This window comes from Podarcis muralis, chromosome 16 (assembly GCF_964188315.1).
Source record: "Podarcis muralis chromosome 16, rPodMur119.hap1.1, whole genome shotgun sequence".
Taxonomy (NCBI): domain Eukaryota; kingdom Metazoa; phylum Chordata; class Lepidosauria; order Squamata; family Lacertidae; genus Podarcis; species Podarcis muralis.
In genome coordinates this window covers 21,159,255-21,182,718 of record NC_135670.1, presented here as the reverse complement: position 1 = coordinate 21,182,718, position 23,464 = coordinate 21,159,255, and the positions used below count along the sequence as shown (strand labels likewise).

General features: G+C 50.3%; 1 protein-coding gene across 1 annotated transcript in view; it reads right to left on the bottom strand.

The window, feature by feature from the left end:
* Positions 1–1,039: 1,039 nt before the first annotated feature.
* The window catches only part of RBM19 (RNA binding motif protein 19), a 98,763-nt gene continuing 76,338 nt past the window's right edge, over positions 1,040–23,464 (bottom strand). Inside the window, exons 24-25 of the mRNA XM_028709729.2 lie at positions 13,957–14,072; positions 1,040–1,374 (exon numbers count right to left, since the gene is read on the bottom strand). Of these exons, the coding sequence (XP_028565562.2) occupies positions 13,981–14,072 (92 nt within the window). The 3' untranslated portion in view covers positions 1,040–1,374; positions 13,957–13,980. The remainder of the gene's footprint in view (positions 1,375–13,956; positions 14,073–23,464) is intronic.

Here is a 23,464-nt window from a genome sequence, read left to right as displayed (position 1 = left end):
CTGCATCAGCGCCAGACATTTACAGCTCTCTTATCCCATAGTCACAGATTCCCACAGAGAATCCTGGGAGATGTAGTTTGTGAGGGATTCTTGAGATCTGTTAGGAGACCCATATTCCCCTAACAGAGGCACCATTTCCAGAGTTCCCTGGCAAGAGGGACGGACTGTCAAATCACTCTAATATTGTGTGTGTGCTTTCCACACATTTCTGTGAAATGCAGAAACAGGATACTGAACTGAGTGAGCCACTGGCTTCATCCAGGAAGGCTTGTCTTGCCTATCTTTGGGTGAATTTCTCCAGCTGGGCCCGTCTCCCATTTTGGACTCTTCTGCAGGGAGACTTTCCGTGATGGAAGGTTGCAGCATTTGGGACTTTTGAGTTCAGAGGAAAAGCAAGGGAGAGGTGACCTGGTTAGACAGCAATAAAATTATGCATACTATGGAAAAAGTGGATGGAGAACAGTTTCCTTTCTTTCTCTCCTAATGCTAGAACTCATAGATAACCCATGAAGATGAATGTTGGAAGAACGTTGGAGCAATTTCTTCACGCAGCACATAGCTAAACTGTGGAACTCCCTCCCACAGGATACAGTGATGGTCACCGGTAGATGGCTTTAAGAGAGGACTGGACAGATGCATGGAGGAGAAGGCTGTTGATGGCTACTATCCCAGATGGCTATGCTCTACCTCCACAGCTGGAAATAGTAAAGTGCTTCTGAACACCACTTGCTGGAAACCACAGGAGGGGAGAGGGCTCTTGAGTTCAGGTCCTGCTTGTGGGTTACCCAAAGGCATCTGGTTGGACCCCGCGAGAGAACAGGATGTTGGACTAGATGGGCCATTGGCCTGATCCAGCAGGTTCTTCTTAATGTTTTGATCTATTCTGGTGCCCCACACAACTCTGGTGCTTCAAACCCTACCAGGATTCCTATTTTTGCTCTTACATCCCTGGCTGCAAATGCTGGGAAACTGGTGGGAGAGTAAAATAATTGAATAGTGAACACTAGTTGGGAGTAAGACAGAGAAACCAGGCAGTGGGAACAAAGGATAGGTTGTTTTATATTAGGACATGTTCCTTAGAAATAAGTTATGTACACCTTTTCTCTCTTTCAAAACTATACAAGTTATTAAGGAAGGACAAAAACTGAACTGCTGATAATCTTTTTCTTCCTTTTGCTGGTTCATCAAGCCGAGTTGTTGCTTTTCCTAGCCAGGAAACGGCAGGCGAATGAAAGTGATGAGTGCCATCGCTTCGAAGCTGCTTGTTCAAAGGACTCTCCTCTTCGGGGTTCACGGGACAGATCCACTTGGCTTCGAGGAGGGGCCAGGACCCCCTTGTTGTTCTCTCGGCCGTGACTCAGTTCTGAACTGGGGCTGGCGGGGGAGAGAAAAGATACAGAGTGTTACGTAGGTGGCTTGATCCTTGGAAGGGAGCATTCTGCCCAGCAGAACTTGAGCACCAGGGAAGGACCTGAGGAAGATCACATAATTAGGACATGCCAACTCAATACTGCAGAGGAGGCTGGTTCATGTTGGCAAATGGGGGCGCTGCCCCTCCAATTTCACGCTGCCCCCAGGCAGCCCCACCTTGCCTGCCTTCTTATTTACAGCTATTCCAAGGGCTGGCACTGCTTGCCTCCTGCTCTTCCGTCTTAGGCCTCATTCACACCAAATGTTTAAAGCAGTGCGATACCACTTTGAACAGCCATGGCTCCCTCCATAGAATCTTGGGAGCTATCCAGGGTGCTGAAAGTTGCTAGGGGACCTCCACACTACCATTCCCCTTCCAGAGCTACGCTTTCCAGAATTCTCTGGGAACAGGGAATGAAGGTGAAGCCAGACTGTTAAGGGGTCACATAACAAGCACCCTTAAGCCTCTATCCCTCTTCCCAGGGAACTCTGGGAACTGTGGCTCTGGGAGAGGAATAGGGGTCTTCCAACAACTCAGCATCCTTGACAACCCCCAGTTTCCCCAATGGTATGGCAAGAATGTGGCTTTAGTGCTGCCCCTTGTAAGGAGGAGGAGGGAGACGAAGCTGGAATTTGTTGGCTCCGCCCTTCAATGGCTCAGGCTCCGCCTACAGTGTGGGCTCCCCACGTTCTGCCCCACTGGACTCGATGGGCACCTGTCGCCTCTGAAGCACACTGCAGCCGATAAGGTTCGGACAGACAGAGAAAGCAGTTCTGCAGATGCAGATCTAGGTGCTTGCAAACTATAAATGCGAAATAATTGGTTTGAGGGCCATTGGCTCTGCAATGGCATCCGGCAGAGCCCACCACCCCACAACTCTCCCCCCCTCCCCACCCAGCAAGAATTGAAGAGCTTGGGGAGGGAAGAAAGTAAAGAAGGAAAGAGGGGAATGCAATCCCATCTGGGCAATGCATCACGCTGAAAACGGCGCCCCGCATTAAAAATTCACCAGCCAGTGAATTTTCAAGGGATTTGTAGTAATTAGATGACAAAATGCTGGCAAATCTCAAGCTTGCCGAAGATGTTACTGAGGGGTCAAAGACTCGACACTTTTGGCTGGGTAATTTGTAAGTGTCAATCACGCTCAGCCATCAGAGGGAGAGGCAAAGCTCTGGCGGCTGAATTCCAACTAAGTCCAAGGCTCCCAGCCCTTTAGTCACCCTCTCCCCTCCACTCTGCCTCCTCCCCGAATAATCTCAGAGGCCTGCATGCAAATGCAGAGGCTTCTCCTTCCCCTCTCAGACTTAATTCATTTATTTATACCCAGCGCCTCCAGAAGGAGAGAGTGCAAATTCCCTGTCTACATGTACCAACGATGCGCGCATGCATATTCTGCAGGGATTCGCTCCCGCAAAAGGCTCACCAACTTGGGAGAGGATTAGCACAGGTTCATGGGGGGGTAGGGCTACCAATGGCTGCCGGCCATGATGGCTGTCTTTTACCCCCGCTGTCACGAGGCAGTTTGGTTCCGAATGCAATAAATAAAGCAGGGATTGGAAATCTCTGACCCTCCAGACGTTGTTGGCCTCCCAACTCCCATCAGCTCCAGCCAGCGTGACCAATGGCCAGAGATGGTGGGAGCTGTGATCCAACAGCGTCACTGGTTCCACAACCCAGTCTTACATTCTTAGGCATCCAGACTAGACTACTGCAATGTGCTCTGTGTGGGGCTGCCTTTGAAGACTGTTTTTGAAACTGCCAATGGCCATGGATGATGGAAGATATGTTCTGCAACATATCTGGGAATAGAGGTTCTCTACCAGCCAGCTAAATCTTTGAGCTTTTCTTCTTTTTTAAAAAAAAGTACGGCCAAAATAAATTGAGGGTAGCTTGCATGGTACTCTGAAGGTTGTCCATGAGGAGTGCATTCCCAGTTAATGCCAAGTTTCCCACTTAATGCCGAGGTGTGGCACCTATGCTTGATTCTTCTTCTGGTCTGGGCCTCTTCCCACTGTCTGAGATTGCTGGGTATGCTGGCTGGAGTTGATGAGAGTTGGGATCCACCAACACCAAGAGAGCCACCAGTTCCTTATCCTTGCCTTAAGTCAGGGGGATAGGTAACACTGGGGTCTTCCCAGTAGTGATGTATGGAAGTGAGAGCTGGACCATAAAGAAGGCTGATCGCCAAAGAATTGATGCTTTTGAATTATGGTGCTGGAGGAGACTCTTGAGAGTCCCATGGACTGCAAGAAGATCAAACCTATCCATTCTTAAGGAAATCAGCCCTGAGTGCTCACTGGAAGGTCAGATTCTGAAGCTGAGGCTCCAATACTTTGGCCACCTCATTAGAAGACTCCCTGGAAAAGACCCTGATGTTGGGTAAGATTGAGGGCACAAGGAGAAGGGAACAACAGAGGACGAGATGGTTGAACAGTGTTCTTGAAGCTACTAATATGAGCTTGACCAAACTGTGGGAGGCAGTGGGAGACAGGAGTGCCTGGCGTGCTCTGGTCCATGGGGTTACGAAGAGTTGGACACAACTAAATGACTAAACAACAACCTTATACTGAGTCAGGCCACTGGCCTATCCAGGTCAGTATTACCTGCACCTCAGAAGGTGGCAGGCTCTTCTTCATCAGAGGCTTTTAAACCGAGGTTGGATGGCCATCGGTTGGGGATTTTTCAGTTGCAATTCCTGCTACTGCAGGGGGTTGGACAAGATGAGCCTTGGAGATACCTTCCACCTCTACAGTTCTGTGATTCTGTGAGAGCGGACGTTGCTGTGACTCAGCTGAGCAGGCAGCGGAGAGAGCCAGGAAGAAGTTAACCAGGGCCCCAGGCGCCAAATGGGAAGCCCCCGCCAAGGCTGCTAAGCTGTCAGCCTGCCAGCCTTGCTCTCTCCTCCGTCTGCTAACAGAGATGCCTATTATTTTGCTGGCACCCTGGCCCTGGTTTGCATATTTCACTGATTCAGGTCACATCGCCGTACACACACATGCCACAGCCAACGTCTGTTGATATTCTCGGTCTCTCGCCCAGCTCCAGTTTGAGGTGAAAGCCTTCCTTATTAGCCAATTTGGATACCCATTTACTGTGAATTGCTCAGCCTGATTATTATTCATGAATGGATAAATCTGAAATCTCAGCTCCCTGCTACGCCATTTCTCCCTCTCCCGAATGAATACTCTTGGAGGGGGAAAACAGGGAGGCAGAAGTGCCGCTCGTTCTCCGGGGCGCAAGGGAGGAGGATGGCTTCTTCCCCGCAGCCCCAAATGGGGGGGGGCATTAAACCATATGGGATCCGATGCCCCCCCCCCACTGAGAAACACATGGATTTTTAACCCCCACCCCCAAATGTAAAGGGAAGCGGCATGGCAAAATGCATGTTTGCTCCTAACTTGGCAGCAAGGGCAAAGGAGCTTCCTGGATATATAACCCGAGGTTTGGAAATGAAGGTACTGTCTCTGTGCACCTGGTGCCTCCCTGCAGGAAGCACAGGCAGCTGGCCTGTAATCCAATTAACACAGCCCCTTGTTTAAACTTCCCGCTTCTCCCCCCCCCCCTTATTTTTTTTGAAAGGACAACCTAAGACATGGCCATCCTCAAAAGGACCACCTGAGGCGCCTCGGAGCTCCCATCGCAGAGATTGTGTGTGATCCATGCTGTGCCTGCCCTCTGATTTTTCGAGTCAAGGCGTTGGTGTTAACTTTCCAAATACCAGGAAGGGGATCCTCAGGCCTTTTACAGTCATATCTTGAATCCTGAACACTTTGCAAGTTGAACGTTTTGGCTCCTGAATGCCGCAAACCCGGAAGTGAGTGTTCCGGTTTGCGAATGTTCTTTGGAACCCCGATGTTCGATGCGGGTTCCATGGCTTCCAATTGGCTGCAGGAGCTTCTTGCAGCCAATCAGAAGCCACGCTTTTGTTTCTGAACGTTTTGGAAGTTGAATGGACTTCCGGAATGGATTCCATTCGACTTCCAAGGTATGACTGTTGTTTTTGTTGCTGCTGCTGCTGCTGCTGTTATGCCTGAACAGGACTCAAGGCACTAACAGGTAAAATAGGGACAGCTAAAACGGGGGGGGGGGGGGAGCAAACATTTTAAAAAACCTAAACATTAATAAAGTCAGAACTCTCTCTTGCTCTCTCTCTGATCTATTAAAACATAGATAATTACAATAAAAACAACACAGCACCGACCCTTTCCTTAGAAGATCAAGTCCCCCAAAGCCTGCTGCAATAAAAAAAGTCCTCACCTGGCAGCAGAAGGACAAGGAGGGAGCCAGTCTGACTTCCCTAGAGAGGGAGTTCCACAGTCTGGGAGCAGTCACCCTGAAGGCCCTGTCCTGCAGACACCTTGAGCCTGCCTGTGATGGTGGCAGGATACAGCCATCCAGGCCTCTCTAACTGGCTACTGGAACTCTCCCCAGTACATACCCCACCTCCCCACACCACATACATTTTCCCAGCCTTGCTTTCTATCCCCTGTTAGTAAGAAGGTAAGAAGAGCCTGCTGGATGAGGCCAATGGCTCAACAAGTCCAGCATCCTGCTCTCTCTGTGGGCCCAGAAAATGCCCACAAGCAGGACCCAAGCCCAAGAGCATTCTCCCCTTCCTGTGGTTTCCAGCAACAGGTGTTCATAAACCTCTGGCCACGAAGGCCGAGCACAGCCTTGTTCTCTATGAGCTTGTCCTATCCTCTTTAAAACCATCCAAGTGGGTACTCCTGTGGGAGTGAGTTCCGCAGATTAACTCTGCATGAAGCAGTCCTTCCTTTTCTCTGTCCTGAACCTTCCAACACTCAGCTTAATCAGATGTCCACGAGTTCTACTGTTATGAGAGAGGGAGAGAAAAACTTTTTCTCTGCCATTTTTTCCAACCTTGCTGGGTTGTGTCCTGGCTTATCTGGACGGAGAATGGAGAGAGAGAGAGGAATGTCTACAGAAGCCAGTCAACTGCGCAAAGGGGGCAGCATGCGCATTATTTGCTTTGCGCACTTTTGCCTATGGCTATGCCCACCAATGCAGGCGCCTTGCCACCTACCGTATTTTTCGCTCTATAAGACGCACCAGACCACAAGACGCACCTCATTTTTGGAGGAGGAAAACAAGAAAAAAAATATTCTGAATCTCAGAAGCCAGAACTGCGCAGTGAAAGCAGCAATCCCTCTTGCTGTTCTGGCTTCTGGGATAGCTGCGCAGCCTGCATTCGCTCCATAAGACGCACACATATTTCCCCTTACTTTTTAGGAGGGAAAAAGTGAGTCTTATAGAGCAAAAAATACGGTACTTGAGCTACTGACCTTCCCCACTGATCCCCAAAAGATCAGTCAGGCGTAAGACAAGCCCTGCAGGATCAGGCCCAAGGCTCATCTGGTTCCAGCATCCTCTTCTCACTGTGCCCAACCAGATGCCCTTGGGGAAACCCTTGAGCAGGATCCGGGAGCAACAGCGCTCTCCCCACTTGCGACCTCCAGCAACTGCTGCTCAGAGGCATGCAGGCTCTCTCGCTGGATGCAGAACATAGCGGATGGGGCTAGTAGTCATCATAGATAGCCTCCTCCTCTATGAATTTGTCTAATCCTGTTTCAAAGCCACTCAAGTTGATGGCCATCACTGTCTCCCCTGGAGTTTCATTGTCCACAAGTCCTTGTGTTATGCAAGAGGGAGGAAAGCCTTTTTTGCCCTATCCCGCTTTCTCTGCACCAGGCACCATGGGATTAAAGACCATCTGAAGATGGTTCAAAACTTCAGCACATTTAGACAGCCCAGTTGCTCACTGGACATGCTTGGACTGCAATGATATTGCCCCTAATCAACAACTGCCATCATCCAATAATCACAAGTCCTTCCCTGGCTGACGAACAAAAAAAGTTAACTCCTCGACCTCCACCACATCTTTCCCACCTCTGGAACCCAGACATCGGAAGGCGTCCCTGCGGAGGAAAGTTTTTAATGTCTGGTGTTTCATGGTTTCATGGCGCTTTTATGTTTTGCTGGAAGCTGCCCAGAGTGGCTGGGGCAAGCCAGTCAGATGGGCAGTGTATAAATAATGAAATAATAATAATAATAATAATAATAATAATCCATCTTCCATTATGTTTTACCTTCCTGCTCGTCTCACTGAAAACAGGAGGGAGGATTTTTAATAATTCCAAAGGTCCGTTAATGACAGGCAGATATAAGTCTAAAAAACTCCTTTATTCTGGATTGCCTCAAGCAGGTGTGGGGAACCTTTAGCTCTCCAGATATCTCTTCCGAACGTAGCAATAACCCTTCTCTTTCGAGTAATTAATAACAACAACAACAATCACTGAAACAAACAAGCCAACTGGAGTGAAAAATGTGAAGGGGCAAGATTCAGCCTTCCAGATATATAAAAGTGAATTACTACTACTACTACTACTACTACTACTACTACTACATTAATAACAACAACCTGCACTGCCTCAGTGTTATCTTCAATACAAGAAGAAAAACAGCCAACCAGCCAGTGCTCTACTACTTAAAAACTCTTAATTAAGATTGAAGTTTCACCCACTCTGGTGTAATTAATGAATTAACTTGCAATTCCCTCCCTCACCACTAAATTCAGTGTGATTAGAATATTTCAGAGGAGGAAGAGCAGGAGCAGAATTTATTTATTTATTTAACCCCCCCCCCCAAACTCATCACGGAGGCCAGAGTCTCCTTTTGACGGAGAAACTGTCAACAAGTGGTCCTTGCAGCTGTGTGTGCAATTGTCCATCAGAAGAGATTCCTTTTATACTCGTAACATTATTAGGACAAAACAAAACACTTTTTTAAAAAAGCCCCAAACAAATCCCTGGTGAAAGGAGATAAGCATCATTATTGAGGGGTGTGTGTGTGTGGTTTGAGATATTAAAAGTCTTCATCAAGGCTGGAAAAGGGGGTGTGTGGAAACAAAAACAAACCCAATCGCGTGCTGCGGGTGGGGAGGGGGAAATCAAACGGTTAAATTGATTTTCATAAAAATGCAAACTTCAGAAAGCACTCTCTGTTCTCTTCAACCCCTCCCTCCTCGCCCCCCCCCCATCCCAACCTCTGGTGCCTTTGAACATCTGACTGGCAAGCATTTCATATTTCAATCTCAGCAGAACAAATTGAATTAGATGTTGAGACCAAGCTCGCCTCTGTACGCGAAAGCCTACCTGCTCTGCCTGCACTAATCCTTTGCCTTGGTACTGCAGGGGAGTGCAGGGGAGGCAGCTGGGGGGGGGGAGGAATCCACCCTGCTATGGAAGACGGTATGGGGAGGGGAGATACATGCTGCCTGTGGCTGAACACTTTTGCTGCATGCTTGTTAGGGGTGTCCGTCTCGCTCGTTATTATCTGTGAGCAGCTGGGAGTGCTGGAGTGGGAGGCTGGGAGGCCAACAGTAGGTGGCGCCAGAGCCAATGACAGGCAGAGCCAACTCAACCCTACATGGGTTGACTGCATTTGTATCTCCAAGGTAGTGCACATGGTTCTCTCCCCCCTCCTCATTTAAACCCCACAACAAGCCTGTGGGGTTGGTTAGGCTGAGAGGCAGGCAGGGACTGGCCCCCTCCCCAAGGTCCCCTAAGAAGAAGAAGAAGAAGAAGAAGAAGAAGAAGAAGAAGAAGAAGAAGAAGAAGAAGAAGAGGAGGAGTTTGGATTTGATATCCTGTTTTATCACTACCCGAAGGAGTCTCAAAGCGGCTAACATTCTCCTTTCCCTTCCTCCCCCACAACAAACACTCTGTGAGGTGAGTGAGGCTGAGAGACTTCAGAGAAGTGTGACTAGCCCAAGGTCACCCAGCAGCTGCATGTGGAGGAGTGGAGACATGAACCCAGTTCCCCAGATTACAAGTCTACCGCTCTTAACCACTACACCACACTGGCTCTCCAGTGTGAGCTTCGTGGCCAAGAGGGGATTTGAACTGCTCTCCGAGGCACTAATAGACCACTCACCACGATCCGCAATATATTGCCAGGTCAAAAATTATGAAACCAGTATCACAATATGGACTTGAAACTTTTTTTGAACTATCTATTGATAACATCGCCCAGCCCTAAGGGGTGCATTCATTTCAGTACACGATTCTCAGTGAAGAATTGCCACCAACACCAGCTGAAGATTGACTTACGTTACATAGTGTGTTGACCAGAGTTGGCCACCGTGGCCCCCCCCAGATGACTCCAACTCCTATCATCCTTGACCATTAGGGCTCATGGGAGCTAGAGTCCAATGACACTTGGAAGGCACCATGTTGGCTGCTCCTGGTGTAAACCCAGAGGGAGGGAGGTCAACAGTAGGTGGCGCCAGAGCCAATGACAGGCACAGAGAATGAAATTCTAGTTTTGTCCCCATCCACCTGCTCCTCCTCCTCCCTGCTGAATTATACACCTCCTGGACTGCTTGCAAGTAAGAAGGCAGGCAGGTGGGGGCTGTCTGAGAGCAGACTACTAGCCATGATGGGTACATTCTGCGTCCAATGCCAGTTGCTGGAGGGAAGGAATTGTTCTCATGCTCAGGTCCTGTTTGCAGGTTTCCCAGGAGCATCTGGGCTAGATGGACCAGATCCAGCAGGGCTCTCCTTGAGATGTTCTTGAGACAGAGCTTGGTGGAACAGTGGTCCAGGAGCCCAAATGGACCAATCATCTCCACCGCTTACAAGGGCCAGAGGCTTGTGACTCAACTTCCTCTGGTGTTTTCTCTTGAAATTTAGCGTGGTGCAAAATTAGCAGTGCCTACTGATGTACAGAAATGGCTGTCAGCGTATGTGGGTGGTTGTTGTTGTTCTAAAACAGGGATGTCCAACCGGTCGACCATGATCAACAGCTCAATCCCCTGGTGATAGCAGTTGATCGTGGTCTCATTTTCCTCCACCGGGGAAAAAAGAGCACGATTGCATTCGTGCATGATTGCAAAAACGGAAGACGGAGTCAACAACTTTGGGTCATTCCCTCCCCCCCCCCAATGGGTTGATCACTGCTAGTTTTTCCCCCCAGGAGTAGATCACAGTCTCTTGGGAACTGGACGTCCCTGTTCTAAAACAAGGAAAAACATTTTGTCCCCAGAAGTGGAAATAATTATCCCAGCTATTTGGGGGAGGAAAAGATCTTTTACATACACTTGGCAAACAAAGCAGGCTTCGCTGAGAAGCGAGCAAACTCTGCCCTTAAGAAACAAGAAGGTTAAGGATCGTAATGCATGTTGGTGCAGAAACGGCTTTAGACCCGGTCTTTAGGGGAATGTTTAGGGGACGCGGGTGGCGCTGTGGGTTAAACCACAGAGCCTAGGGCTTGCTGACCAGAGGGTCGGTGGTTCGAATACTGTGACGGGGTGAGCTCCCGTTGTTCGGTCCCAGCTCCTGCCAACCTAGCAGTTCGAAAGCGCGTCAAGTGCAAGTAGATAAATAGGTACCACTCCAGTGGGAAGGTAAACGGCGTTTTCGTGCGCTGCTCTGGTTCGCCAGAAGTGGCTTAGTCATGCTGGCCACATGACCCGGAAGCTGTACGCCGGCTCCCACGGCCAATAAAGCGAGATGAGTGCCGCAACCCCAGAGTCGGTCACAACTGGACCTAATGGTCAGGGGTACCTTTACCTTTAGGGGAATGTTGGATCAGCCTACATCACCCCATCCATAAGTACATAAGCAGAGCTCTGCTGGATCAGGCCAATGGCCCATCTAGTCTGGCATCCTCTTCTCACAGTGGCCAACCAGACGCTTGTTGCAGGACCTGAGCACAAGAGCTCCTCTCCCCTCCTGTGCTTTCCAGCAAGTTGCGTTCAGAAGCATCGCTGCTTCTGACTCCTGCTTTCTATGGCTGCCGTCAGGGCATCTCTCCCTCTGCGATGGTTCAGAGTTTCCCCACCTCTCCCCCTTTGAGCAGCAGAGGTGCCATCACTGATCTGCATGGAAGACAGTCGCAGACAACCTGCAATGGTGTGAGGAGCCCCCCAGCCAGCACCCCAATAACCTGAGAACACGTGCCCTCCCTCCTGCTCCTGGCCTATTTCTGCGTGGCACTCTTGCTGACGGGCCAAGCAGTGGGGTGGCCACAACTCACTCCCCACCCCCCGGCAGATTACTGGGCTTTTTTGTGTGTGTGTGGAGACCCCTCGGCGGCGGGGAAGCCTCTCGAGTGGCGGCTCAGGGCTCCATCTGGCCAACAATTGCCTCTCGAATACACCTGCCTCCTTGGTGGGAGGCATCGGGGGGCTCTCGTGATGAAAGGGAAGCTGCCGGCTAATCCCCGCCAGGTTAAGTCGCAGCCACCTTCCCACTGCGCTTCTGGAATAAGCACAGGGCCTCTGGAAGAGCTCTTAATTTCAGGGTGCCTCTGGATGCCTCTGACTCTGACATCTTCCTCTGGAGAGCACAGCTTGGATTCGAAGAGGGGGGGTGGGAAGAGAGTGGAGGGAGGGCAGCAGCCAATCTTGATGAGGGCCAGCGCTCAATGCCAGCAGCAGCAGCAGCAGCAGCCAGAGGGAAGGCTTGGGGAACGTCCAGGGTGGCCAAAGATCTGAGAGCAAAACACTGCCTTCTGGCCTGTGAGGAGGCTTCAGTGAATGAAGGCAGGCCTTTCACCATGTGCCCAATCAGTGGCCCAGATTATGAGGCTCGCCCACATGGGCGTAGCCAGGGGATGCAGCTGCACCACCTCCAAATCAAGTACAGTGGTACCTTGGGTTACAGACACTTCAGGTTACAGACGCTTCAGGTTACAGACTCCGCTAACCCAGAAATAGTACCTCAGGTTAAGAACTTTGCTTCAGGATGAGAACAGAAATCGCATAGCGGCATCAGCGGGAGGCCCCATTAGCTAAAGTGGTACCTCGGGTTAAGAACAGTTTCAGGTTAAGAACGGACCTCCAGAACAAATTAAGTTCTTAACCTGAGGTACCACTGTTAATCAATAAAAATACTTAACTAACTGACCAATAAAGCCGCAGATAGCTCGGTTCTGCCCCCCCCCCAAAGTCCTGCCCTCCCCTATCATATATCCTGGCTATGCCCATGCTTGCCCACATGTCATGGTTCTGCAGCAGTCCAGGATGAAATGGCAAGATTTGGGACAGGCAAAAGCAGGAATTTCTTCATGCACTGCACAGTTAAACTGTGGAACTCACTCCCACAGGAGGCAGTGACAACCAACACTTTGCAGGGCTCTGCTCTGCCTCCACCGTCGGAGGCAGCCATACTTCTGAATGCCAGATGCTGGAAACCACAGGAGGGGAGGGACTCTTGTGCTCGGATCCTGCTTGCTGGTTTCCCAGAAAAGGCATCTGGTTGGCCACTGTGAGAACAGGATGCTGGACTTGATGGGTTGCTGCTCTGATCCAGCAGAGACTTCTTTTGTTCAATATTTATTGAATTTACACCCTGCCCTTCCGCCCCAAGGAGGCAAACAGGCACACAATTCAAAAGCAACCTGAAACAGCTAAGACGTTATAACTTAAGACATCTAAATATGGTAGAGGAGGACAGCGCTCCCCCAACTTTGCAGTCCCCCTCAGGGTGGGGTGGGGGCATGAGGGAAAACAGCAAGCATGACTTCCAGAATCCAGGCCCTTAGTTTTAGAGAGAAGGAATGGTTTCTTCTGCTTTCTTCAATTGTCGATCAGAGGAGCTTGGCCCACTAGGGGGAAATTGGACAATGCCCCACCACGTTCAGACTGTCCTCAACCAGCCCCCACTTGCCTGCCTTCTTAACTGCAACCAGTCCTGGGGGCAGGCTTATTATTTTTTGAATTTATATACCACCCTATACCTGGAGGTCTCAAGGCGGTTCCGGAGGTCTCAAGGCTGTTAGCTTCATCCTCCTCCTCCTTAATCTCCAAATTCTCCTTTTTTAATTTAGCAGGGAGAAGGATATGCGGACAAAACTAGGACCTGCTTGTTATGGGCTCTGGCTATTGTTGGCTCTAGCCCCACCTACTGGTGGCCTTCCTCCCTTCTGCCCAATCGGAACCATCCGCCATTGCCTGTAAGTCTGGGATGCCCTACTTTAAGCTGAAGCCTTGTTGCTCCAGGTCAAACACATCCTTCCAAACATGCCTGGCTCACGGGACTCTCTCCTCTGCCATCCTTTGTACTTGCCCACATCCACTTTCGCCCCCGGTCCTGTCCCCCTCCCAAAAGGTTGCCCACAGGGGAACACAGCCCTTAGGCTTCAAAAAGACTGTTGACCTATTAGCAACATTATCTCCCACGTTCCCTCCACGAGCTTAATCTGACGTTCAAGATTCCTCTCCCTTGCATCTTTATATTTCACAACGACCCTACGAGCTAGGTTAGGCTGAGGGGCTGAGACTGTGGCCCCCAGGTCACCCAGCATGCTTCACGGCTGAGCGGGGACTTGAACGCTAGTCTTCCAAGGTCCTAGTCCAGTGCTGTGACAACTACACCTTACTACACCCACCCGGCCTTAGCGGAACAATAGGAACAAAAGAGGTTTACAACTGGATGGAGGATCCTCTTACGTCTTCTTTCAAATAACCTTCCCTGTTATCAAGTTAACAGTAGAGAGGAAGAAAGAGAGATCCCTCCCCTTACCTCATCGTTCTGGGCCCAGTGGCATTAGCTGCTTTCCTCACCCCCTTCATCCTCCAGCTTCTCCAGGATTTCTTCCAGAACAGCTGATCGCTTTGTTTTCTTCGCTGTCGGGGAATCTGCAAAGGGCCAAGCGAGAAAAAGTTGAGGTTGTAGCAGGCAGCTGTCTCTTTGTGCTCCCAGAAGCCAATCGGCATGAAGACATTCCAGGTAGGTGTGATGGCCTGGGAATCCAATTCAGAGGATGAAGCGGAGGAATCCCAGCCTGCACAGGAGGCCCCGCCTCCAGGGCCAGCTGAACTGGGGCAGGGCCTTGATTCTGAGGTGCCTGCACCTGTGCCGGATCCTCAGGAGCAGGCACCAGGTGAATCCATTCTGGCTCCAGAGGTAGTTGAGGACTCAGTGCCTACAGGTGAGTCTCCCCCTGGGCCCAGTAACCCTTCAGCCTCTCCTGAACTGCAGAGGCTCAGGGCAGAGAGGCGAAGGGAACTGGTTTCTCCCAGGAGGAGTGCTCGCCTTAAGGCCAGGAGAGGCGGGTCTCCTGGGGGCCAGGACCGCCCCTGGCCTCAGAGAAGATAAAGGCCAGTCAGTCTGGTCCCAGGTTGCGGGAGCAATGTCGTCGTTGAGTACCTGCTCCTGTCCGGACCCAGACCTGACCCTCCAGTGTTCCTGTCCCCGCTCGGCTTCCTGCTTCGGACCTCGCCCCGCTCCTTGCAAACTGTTTCCAGGCTAGTGACCCAGGACCAGACTTCGACTACGTCAACGGTAACCTTCCCCCCGGGACCAGCACAGTAGGACTGGGAATGTGTCCCACCTGAAACCTTGTTCTCTAGCAACACAAAGTTGGGTGGGACAATTGCCTGGCTCACTAGAAGACAGCTTCCTTTCCATATGCTCTGCCAACGAGCTGCGGCTCTTCCCAATGGGGCACAACCCACCAGAATATTCTCCTGCGAAGATCCCCACATCTGTTATGGATGTTTGGCAACTGTGACGTATGTAACATGACCTCTGGAGCTTTTTATTCATTGAGGAGGTCATGATATGCTAACTGGTCCTAACCCCAACCCCAACCTTTTCTGTGTTTTATATTCTATGGATTTTCTAGCAAGAATCTCCAGAAGAGCACACATGATTGTTTTCTCTGTCTCCCCCTCCCCCAGTGTGAACAAATGAATCAATTTATTTCGTCCGCTGACCAGAGTTTTCTCCCAATGAAGCTCTCGGCAATCGCTTCTTGCTGCAAGGGCAGCAAGGCGATGCCGCTGCACAAAGACCGCCAGAAACCGAACCTGCCGCGGCGTAATGAGAGCACGGCGGCGGCAGCTGATGGCAGTGGTGGGGAGAATGGGGAGCTGGTGTGCAGATGCAGGGAAACCCCCAGGCAAGCGAGCCAGGCTGTGGCTCTAAATGCGGGAGAGGAAGCAGCTCCCCCCCCCCCCCCGATTCAGGTGGGGGTGGTGTCGGTAACATGGCAGGAACTGAGGCAGAAGGGTCACTGAGGCTGGTCCCCTCCTGCCGCGGCTCTCTCCGCAAGGCTGCTCCAGCCAGCAATCAGAAAAGACCCTCCAGGCAGTAACAGATGCTGGCGCCGCAGCCCAAATGTGGCCACCTCTGGGGCTGCGGAAGGGCAAGGCAGGGTGGCAGCAGCTAAGGATGTAAGGAAGGTCCCCGTGGGGTCAGGCCAGAGGCCCACCTAGCTGGTGCCCTGCCCACCAAGTGCCATGCGGGAGCTTGCAAACAGGCCACAAGGGCAAAGAGTTTATCCTGCAGAGATGGTGGCGTTCAGAGCTGCACTCTGCTTTTTCCTGACTGTGACGGCTATGCCCTGTTGGAGGCAGCAAATGGTTCTGAATACCAGCTGCTGGAGACCGCAGGAGGGGAGAGGGCTCTTGGGCTTGGGGGTCCTGCTTGGCGGCTTGCTGCAGGCATCTGGTTAGCCACTGTGAGAACCGGATGCTGAATAAGATGGGCCACTGGTCTGATGCAGCAGGCTTGTGCAATTCCGCTGCAGAGCCGCACCAGGATTTCCCTGGCTATGGCCTCGCGGTCCTGCCTTTATCTTTAGGTGGCTTTGCCAACTGTCTCACAGCAGCCCATGAGGAGCGTTTAAGATGCAGGAGGAAATAATTGCTCCCCGCTCTGACTGCTCACTGCTATGAACTTGAAATATTTTGCGGGCACCATGCACACTTTTCTCAAAGGGGTGGAACGGGACCTTTCAAAATCACCACTTTCCGGAGGGGAAACTGAGGAAGGAGCTGACGAACCGGCTGGGTCGTAAAGCGGAAAAGAAGAGGAGGTGTATTATTCCTGCTCCCCCACCTGACCAACAGCCATTAGCACCACAACCACATTGCAGAATAGCAAGGTAGAGCCCCACTAAGTATAATTAACGCCCAAAGGAGGGCCTTCTGGCAGTTCCCTCACTGCGAGAAGTGAAGTTACAAGGAACCAGGCAGAGGGCCTTCTCGGTAGTGGCGCCCGCCCTGTGGAATGCCCTTCCATCAGATGTCAAGGGAATAAGCAACTACCTGACGTTTAGAGGACATCTGAAGGCAGCCCTGTTTAGGGAAGTTTTTAATGACTGATGTTTTAATGTATTTTTAATCTTTGGTTGGAAGCCTCCCAGAGTGGCTCGGGAAACCCAGCCAGATGGGCGGGGTAGAAATAAATTATTATTATTATTATTATTATTATTATTATTATTATTATTATTATTATTATCATCATCATCATCATCATCATCATCCTCCTCTTAGCATCTCTTGCCTCACTGTGACGCCTCTGGCTTTCTTGTCTTCTACCCCCGCCGTACTTTCCTCTGCTCACTCCGTCTCCATTTCCGTTTGTTTCTCAGCAGATTTTTCTTTACCCCTCTTCTCTACCAACACCTTAGAGCTTCTTCCTGCCTCTTGACTCTGAGAGCCGCCCCCTCCCTGCCCAACATTTATTGCATGCTTTGCCCACATTCCATGACTGGCCCTTCCCCTGGAGAATGTTCGTCAGCATTCCGTGACCTCACACTATTTCAACCAATCCTGGGTGCTAATGGACAGAATAGGGGGAAATGAAGTCTCCCCACTCCCTCACCAAACTACCGTAAGTTTGGTTTAACTTCTGCAGGGCAAGTGTCAGTCATGGAATGTGGAAAGAGCATGCAAGAGGTGGCAAACAGGCTTCTTTTGGGGGAAACCCTAGGGAAAGAAAGAAAAACTAAGCAGTTGGCAGAGGAGTAAAGGGGAAAACACAAAGCCATATATACATTTTTATATAGATATCTCCTTTACTATTTCCCAAACTCAGAGAAGGATCAAGTGAACAGCAGAGGCTCACTGTGAACATTCCTTGCAAAACACGCCCCCCCTTCTGCACTTCCTCCGCAATTTTAGAAAGCAGCTCTCCATGTGGGGAACAGCTGTTCAAAGCCCGATCTCAGCCATCAAAACACCCATCTCAAACAAACAAATAAAATGTACTTGCAGGACTCGGGGAGAGGGTGTAAAATAAACACATAGGACAAGCCGCTGCATTTTCTTTTAGCATTACAGCTGCTTCCGAAGATAAACAACAAGTAAATGTCACAAAACATCAATACGGGAGAAATTAACCTGACAAAAGCCGTGCTTTCCCCTGCTCCGTCCTCGACCAAACAATTTTGCATTTCTGGAGTCCCCCCATCTAATGATTTTTTTTTATTTTTCCAATTAATTCCTTGACAGAATGCCAGGACCAAGTTGTACTTCTGCTCTTGTACTTTTTACGAACGTTGCGGGAGATGGAATAGGCGGCGGGTGGGGGTGGGTGGGGAGAGTGACAGGAGCCCTTCCTATCCCACCAACGACTTGACGTAGCTTTGTCCAAGCGTCAGAGCTGAGAGCCAGGGAAGGCGTCATTTGGAGACAGGTGCCCACACCTGTTTCGAGGCTGGGACAAGATTACGATTTGGCTGCATGCATTTATTTATTTTTTTAATGGAAGTAAAAGTAATGTCTTGTCTCTACAGATTTGCTAACTCGCTAAAAAATAAAAATCTGATTGGGGGGCTAGGTGGGTGGATTTTCATTTTAACAAAAGAACATAAGATGAGTATGCTGGATCAGGCCAGTGGCCCATCTAGTCCTTCTTTCTTCTTTGGCGATCACTTGTAGCCGAGTAAGATTGTCTTCCATAAACACGGTTTTAACAATGAGTCCATAAGTGACTTTGGAGGCCAATTCTTCTTCCTCCTAGCATGTTTCTCCCTTGCGTCCTGAGTTCAAGTGTCTTCAAAGTCCATGACACCTTTGGTAAAGGCTGTTCTCCAACTGAGGCGCTCGCAGGCCAGTGTTTCCCAGTTGTCAGTGTTTATACTACATTTTTAAAGATTTGCCTTGAGACAGTCTTTAAACCTCTTTTGTTGACCACCAGTATTACACTTTCCATTTTTAAGTTCGGAATAGAGTAGTTGCTTTGGAAGACGATCAACAGGCATCCACACAACATGACCAGTCCAACGATGTTGAAGACTCATTGCTTCAACACTGGTGATCTTTGCCAGCATCCTGTTCTCATGGTGGCCAACCATAAGATGCTCGTAGAGAACCTGCAAGCAGGATATGAGCCCAACAGCACTCTGCCCACCTGAGATTCTTGGCCTAGCGCCTCTGACAGTGGAGGCAGAACATAGCCATTGTGGCTCATAAAGGTAAAGGGACCCCTGACCATTAGGTCCAGTCGTGACCGACTCTGGGGTTGCGGCACTCATCTCGCTTTATTGGCCGAGGGAGCCGGCGTACAGCTTCCAGGTCATGTGGCCAGCATGAGTAAGCGGCTTCTGGCGAACCAGAGCAGCACATGGAAACACCGTTTACCTTCCTGCCAAAGCGGTACCTTTTTATCTACTTGCACTTTGATGTGCTTTTGAACTGCTAGGTTGGCAGGAGCAGGGACCAAGCAACGGGAGCTCACCCCGTCGCGGGGATTCGAACCGCCGACCTTCTGATCGGCAAGTCCTAGGCTCTGTGGTTTAACCCACAGCGCCACCTGCGTCCCTATTGTGGCTCATAGCCTTGTCCTCAATGCATTTGTCTATTCCTAAGCCATCCAAGTTGGTGGCCATCACTGCCTCTTGTGGGAGTTACGTTTCCATAGCTTAACTACGAGCTGCATGAAGAAGTCCTTTTGTTCTATCTGTCCTGATTCTTCCAGCATTCAGCTTCATGGGACACCCACGATTTCTAGCATTATGAGGAAAAACTTTTCTCTACCCACTTTCTCTGGGTTATAAACTTTTCACATGCCTCCTTTTACTTGCCTTGTCCCTAAACGAGAAAGTCCCAAGCGCTCAGGGGCCCAGTTATGTCACCCCTTGCTTGCAGAGCTGGAAGCCTCTCGCCCTTTTTCAAACACCCTGCCTTGTGGAGTGTTCCCTCAGTCTCCTCTCACCTCTCCTTGAGAGTCATCTGAGCAGCTGCCACCCCTGGTCTCTTGAGCTGCCCCCTTCCACCCCAAAGAGAGGTGCCTCCTTACACTGCCCCACAGAGGCCTGGGAAGCCCTCCCTGGCCAGCCCCAGAGGCACCATTCACCTGCAGAGCTTGTAGCCAGGGCCGCTGCAACAAACAGCTGTGTAAGCCCTTGGGAGGGAGAGGCAGAAGAGGGCATCAGAGGAGGGAGGGAAGGAAAGAGGGACAGAGGCCAGTGTTGCCCAAGGCACCCCTGACCATTATTCAAGGCACCCGAGGGTGCCATGGCACACAGGTTGAAAACCACTGCTTTATGGTTTAGATTTTTTGATTGTTTGCTTTCTTTCTCTTGTTTTGCACTTTTTGCTGTTGTTAACAAATCAATAACTTTAAAAAAGAAGTTTCTTAACAACTCTTTGTGCAAATTACGTACACGGCGAAAAATGAAAACAGGGGACTCACTGCAAGTTACAAAACTTTCTGGTTAACCTTCTATCACCTTCCTATACCCATGATCCGGGATAAGAACTTGTGCTATTTGATTGATGCATTGCCTAAACACCGGCTTCTGGGTTACAGTTATTTATCTGCAGGGTGGGTTTGTTTGTTTTTTAGCTGAGTTCCCTTACTTTAAAAAAAATAAAAAATAAACTTTTTTTGTCTGGGTGTGCTGGAACGGATATACGCCCAACGGCTCAACCAAAAATCCACCTATATCTGTAATCAATAAAGTTGTGGACGTTGCTACTCCAGATCATTGTCTGCTTACGTTTATTAATCACATCTTACATTTAACCACTGCCTGGTAGGGTGCTGTGGCACTGTGACTGGGCCCGCAATAAACTAACTTCCTTTTTGGTGAGTTCCCCCGCCTTTTTTCCAGAAAAAGCATTGTTTATCTGTATGATGTTGCTATATGTCAAAAGAATTTAATAAAAATGGGAGGGGGGGAGAGAGAAAAGAAACAACACAACACAACCAGGCTTGGATGAAGCACTTCTGGCTAAATCTGCTCTCATCATTTCAGCGCCAGACATATGAAACAGAGACACCCCCGCCTCCCCACATCCTGGACCCCCACGACCTCCCAAGCTTTCCATTTGCGTCTCGTCCCGCCCCCCTCCGTCCAAGGCGTGCTCGCTTCCCCCCCACCCTCCATCCCAAGCCTCAGCCGGGCCTGAAAATTTCCCCTCCTGTCAGTTTAATTCTTTGATCGATGGGGAAGAGCAGGATGCTTGGCCTCGCGCAGCTGGCCTCCCAAGTTACCCCTGGCAGGAGACCGCCGGCCCTGCTGGTGACGGCTGAGTGAAATGTTTGTGGAGCGCACGGAACACAAGTCAATAGTAATTTAGCGGGATTGGGAGCGGGCACCTCCTCCGCACGAACCGCGGCTCCCGAGAGGGGGGAAGTGTGCACAGGATTATTACTGACTCACTCGGAAATATTTCCAAAACAAGCCTCCGATTAAAGGGGGTGGGGGGGGGAGGAAGGGGGGGGCCACAGGAGCTGGCGGCTGCCGTGCTCGGCACTAAAATGTCTCGCAAACCCATCACGGAGCTCGCAAGCGGAGAGAGGAAAATTCAGGCAGTCACGAAGGAAGCTGGTTGCTCAGCTTGGGAGCAGAAGGAATGGGCGAGGCCCAGGATTTGAAGGAAGCCTTGCTGGGTTCTGGAAGGGATAGCGGTGCTCTTGAGAGGCCTTGCAATCCGGAATATGGACGGTAAGGCTGTCTGGGATCACTAGGTACAATGGCTACGTTCTCCCTCCTGTGTCAGAGGTAAGATGTCTCCAAATACCAGCTACTGTGGTACCTCTGGATGCGAACGGGATCCGTTCTGGAGCCCTGTTCGCATCATGAGCAGAATGCAACCCGCGTCTGCGCATGCGTAGGTCGTGATTCACTGCTTCTGCACATGCGGGTGACATCATTCTGAGCGTCTGCGCATGCGGCAAAACCAGGAAGTAACCCGCTCTGTTTTTTCCTGTTCGCCGCGGGACGCAACCTGAAAAGACGTAACCTGAACCAAACGTAACAAGAGGTATGACTGTACAGTGGTACCTCGGGTTAAGTACTTAATTTGTTCCAGAGGTCTGTTCTTAACCTGAAACTGTTCTTAACCTGAAGCACCACTTTAGTTAATGGGGCCTCCTGCTGCTGCCACGCCGCCGGAGCACGATTTCTGTTCTCATCCTGAAGCAAAGTTCTTAACCTGAAGCACTATTTCTGGGTTAACGGAGTCTGTCACCTGAAGCATATGTAACCTGAAGCGTATGTAACCTGAAGCGTATGTAACCTGAGGTACCACTGTACTGGGAATTGCAATTGTGTTGCTCAGGTTCTGAAGCTCACTGGGTGACCACTGCCACCAGCCATTGGCTCTCAGTGCAACCTGCCTCAGAGGGTTGTTGTGGTGATTAAATGGGCGGCGGTGGGGGGGGGGGACCACACACACCACCTTGAGCTCCTTGGAGAAAAGGTGGGTTATAAATGCAATAAATAAATAGACGAAAAAAGCAAAGTTCCCATGCGTAAGATCAAGGAGACGCAGCAAACTGAGCTCTTGCAATGCCAACGTTCAACAGAAGTCAGGTTACGCCAGTGAGGCCAACGAACGGTACTTGGGGATGTCACTTTTAGAAAGCTTGGGGGGACACAAGATGCTCCAAGGCAAGATTAAGAGACATCGAAGCCAGTGCCTGCAACACAATGAGAGGAACTTGACACCGACTTCAACGACAGACAGGTACGGCTCAGGAGGACTGGTGTGTCTCGTGCGTGTAAGGATTTGCCAGTATTTTGTTTAAGAATATATCCCCCACTTTAGTATTAAAGAAAAATGCTTAAGTGGCATACAAAACTCGGTGCATAAAATCAGCAGTGCAAAAATATTGATTGCCACATCATTATAGCAGCGGATAAAACACAAAGCCCAAAACTGCTAAGCATGGGAGCCCAGCTTCAGTGACCAGATTCAGCACCTTGGGGGCAGGAGAAAGCCTGGGCAAATAGAAAAGTATTTAAAAGACAATCCAAAGCAAATTAATAGAGGGGGAACCCTGTATGGCGGAACAGAGAAAGCACAGGGAAAGTCAGCCAGGGAAAAGGAGTCAAGTTTTTACAGGATAACCGCATATTCAGATAACACAGTCGGGATATATATCAAGTTCATTGGAAAGGCAGAGGAAAACGACAATGGCTGCTCTGAAGCTGAGGTTGCCAAGGAGGTCCACAGGGGCACAATTTCTCTCTTGAGAGTCTACATCCTCTGAGCATCCCCCAACCCATTCACTGCCACCTTCGTCAACACCCAAAAGAAATGCAAAAGCTGCAAAGTGGATTCCGCCAAATTAGGGTTGTCATGATGTGGACAGTTCATGGCTTATCTGCATCAGAGGTGGAGAACCTCAGGCCTGGGGTTCTGGCCAGGCTTTGGAATGGTACCCAGGCCACACATCCTCCTGAGGCTACACCCCATCACTGTCCCTGCTTCGCACTCTGATGCTTTTAACTGGTTAGAATGACTCCTTGTCCTGTCCTGTGTGAGTGTCTGGAGGAGGTTGGAGGATGGATAGCGGCTAACAGATTGAGGTTGAATCCTGACAAGACAGAAGTACTGTTTTGGCGGGACAGGGAACGGGTGGGGGTGGAGGACTCCCTGGTCCTGAATGGGGCAACTGTGCCCCTGAAGGACCAGGTGTGCAGCCTGGGAGTCGTTTTGGACTCACAGCTGCCCATGGAGGTGCAGGTCAATTCTGTGTCCAGGGCAGCTGTCTACCAGTTCCATCTGGTACACAGGCTGAGACCCTACCTGCCCGCAGACTATCTCACCAGAGTGATGCATGCTCTAGTTATCTCCTGCTTGGACTACTGCAATGCGCTCTACGTGGGGCTACCTTTGAAGGTGACACGGAAACTGCAACTAATCCAGAATGTGGCAGCTAGACTGGTGACTGGGAGTGGCCACCGAGACCATATGACACTGGTCCTGAAAAACCTACATTGACTCCCAGTACGTTTCCGAGCACAATTCAAAGTGTTGGTGCTGACCTTTAAAGCCCTAAACGG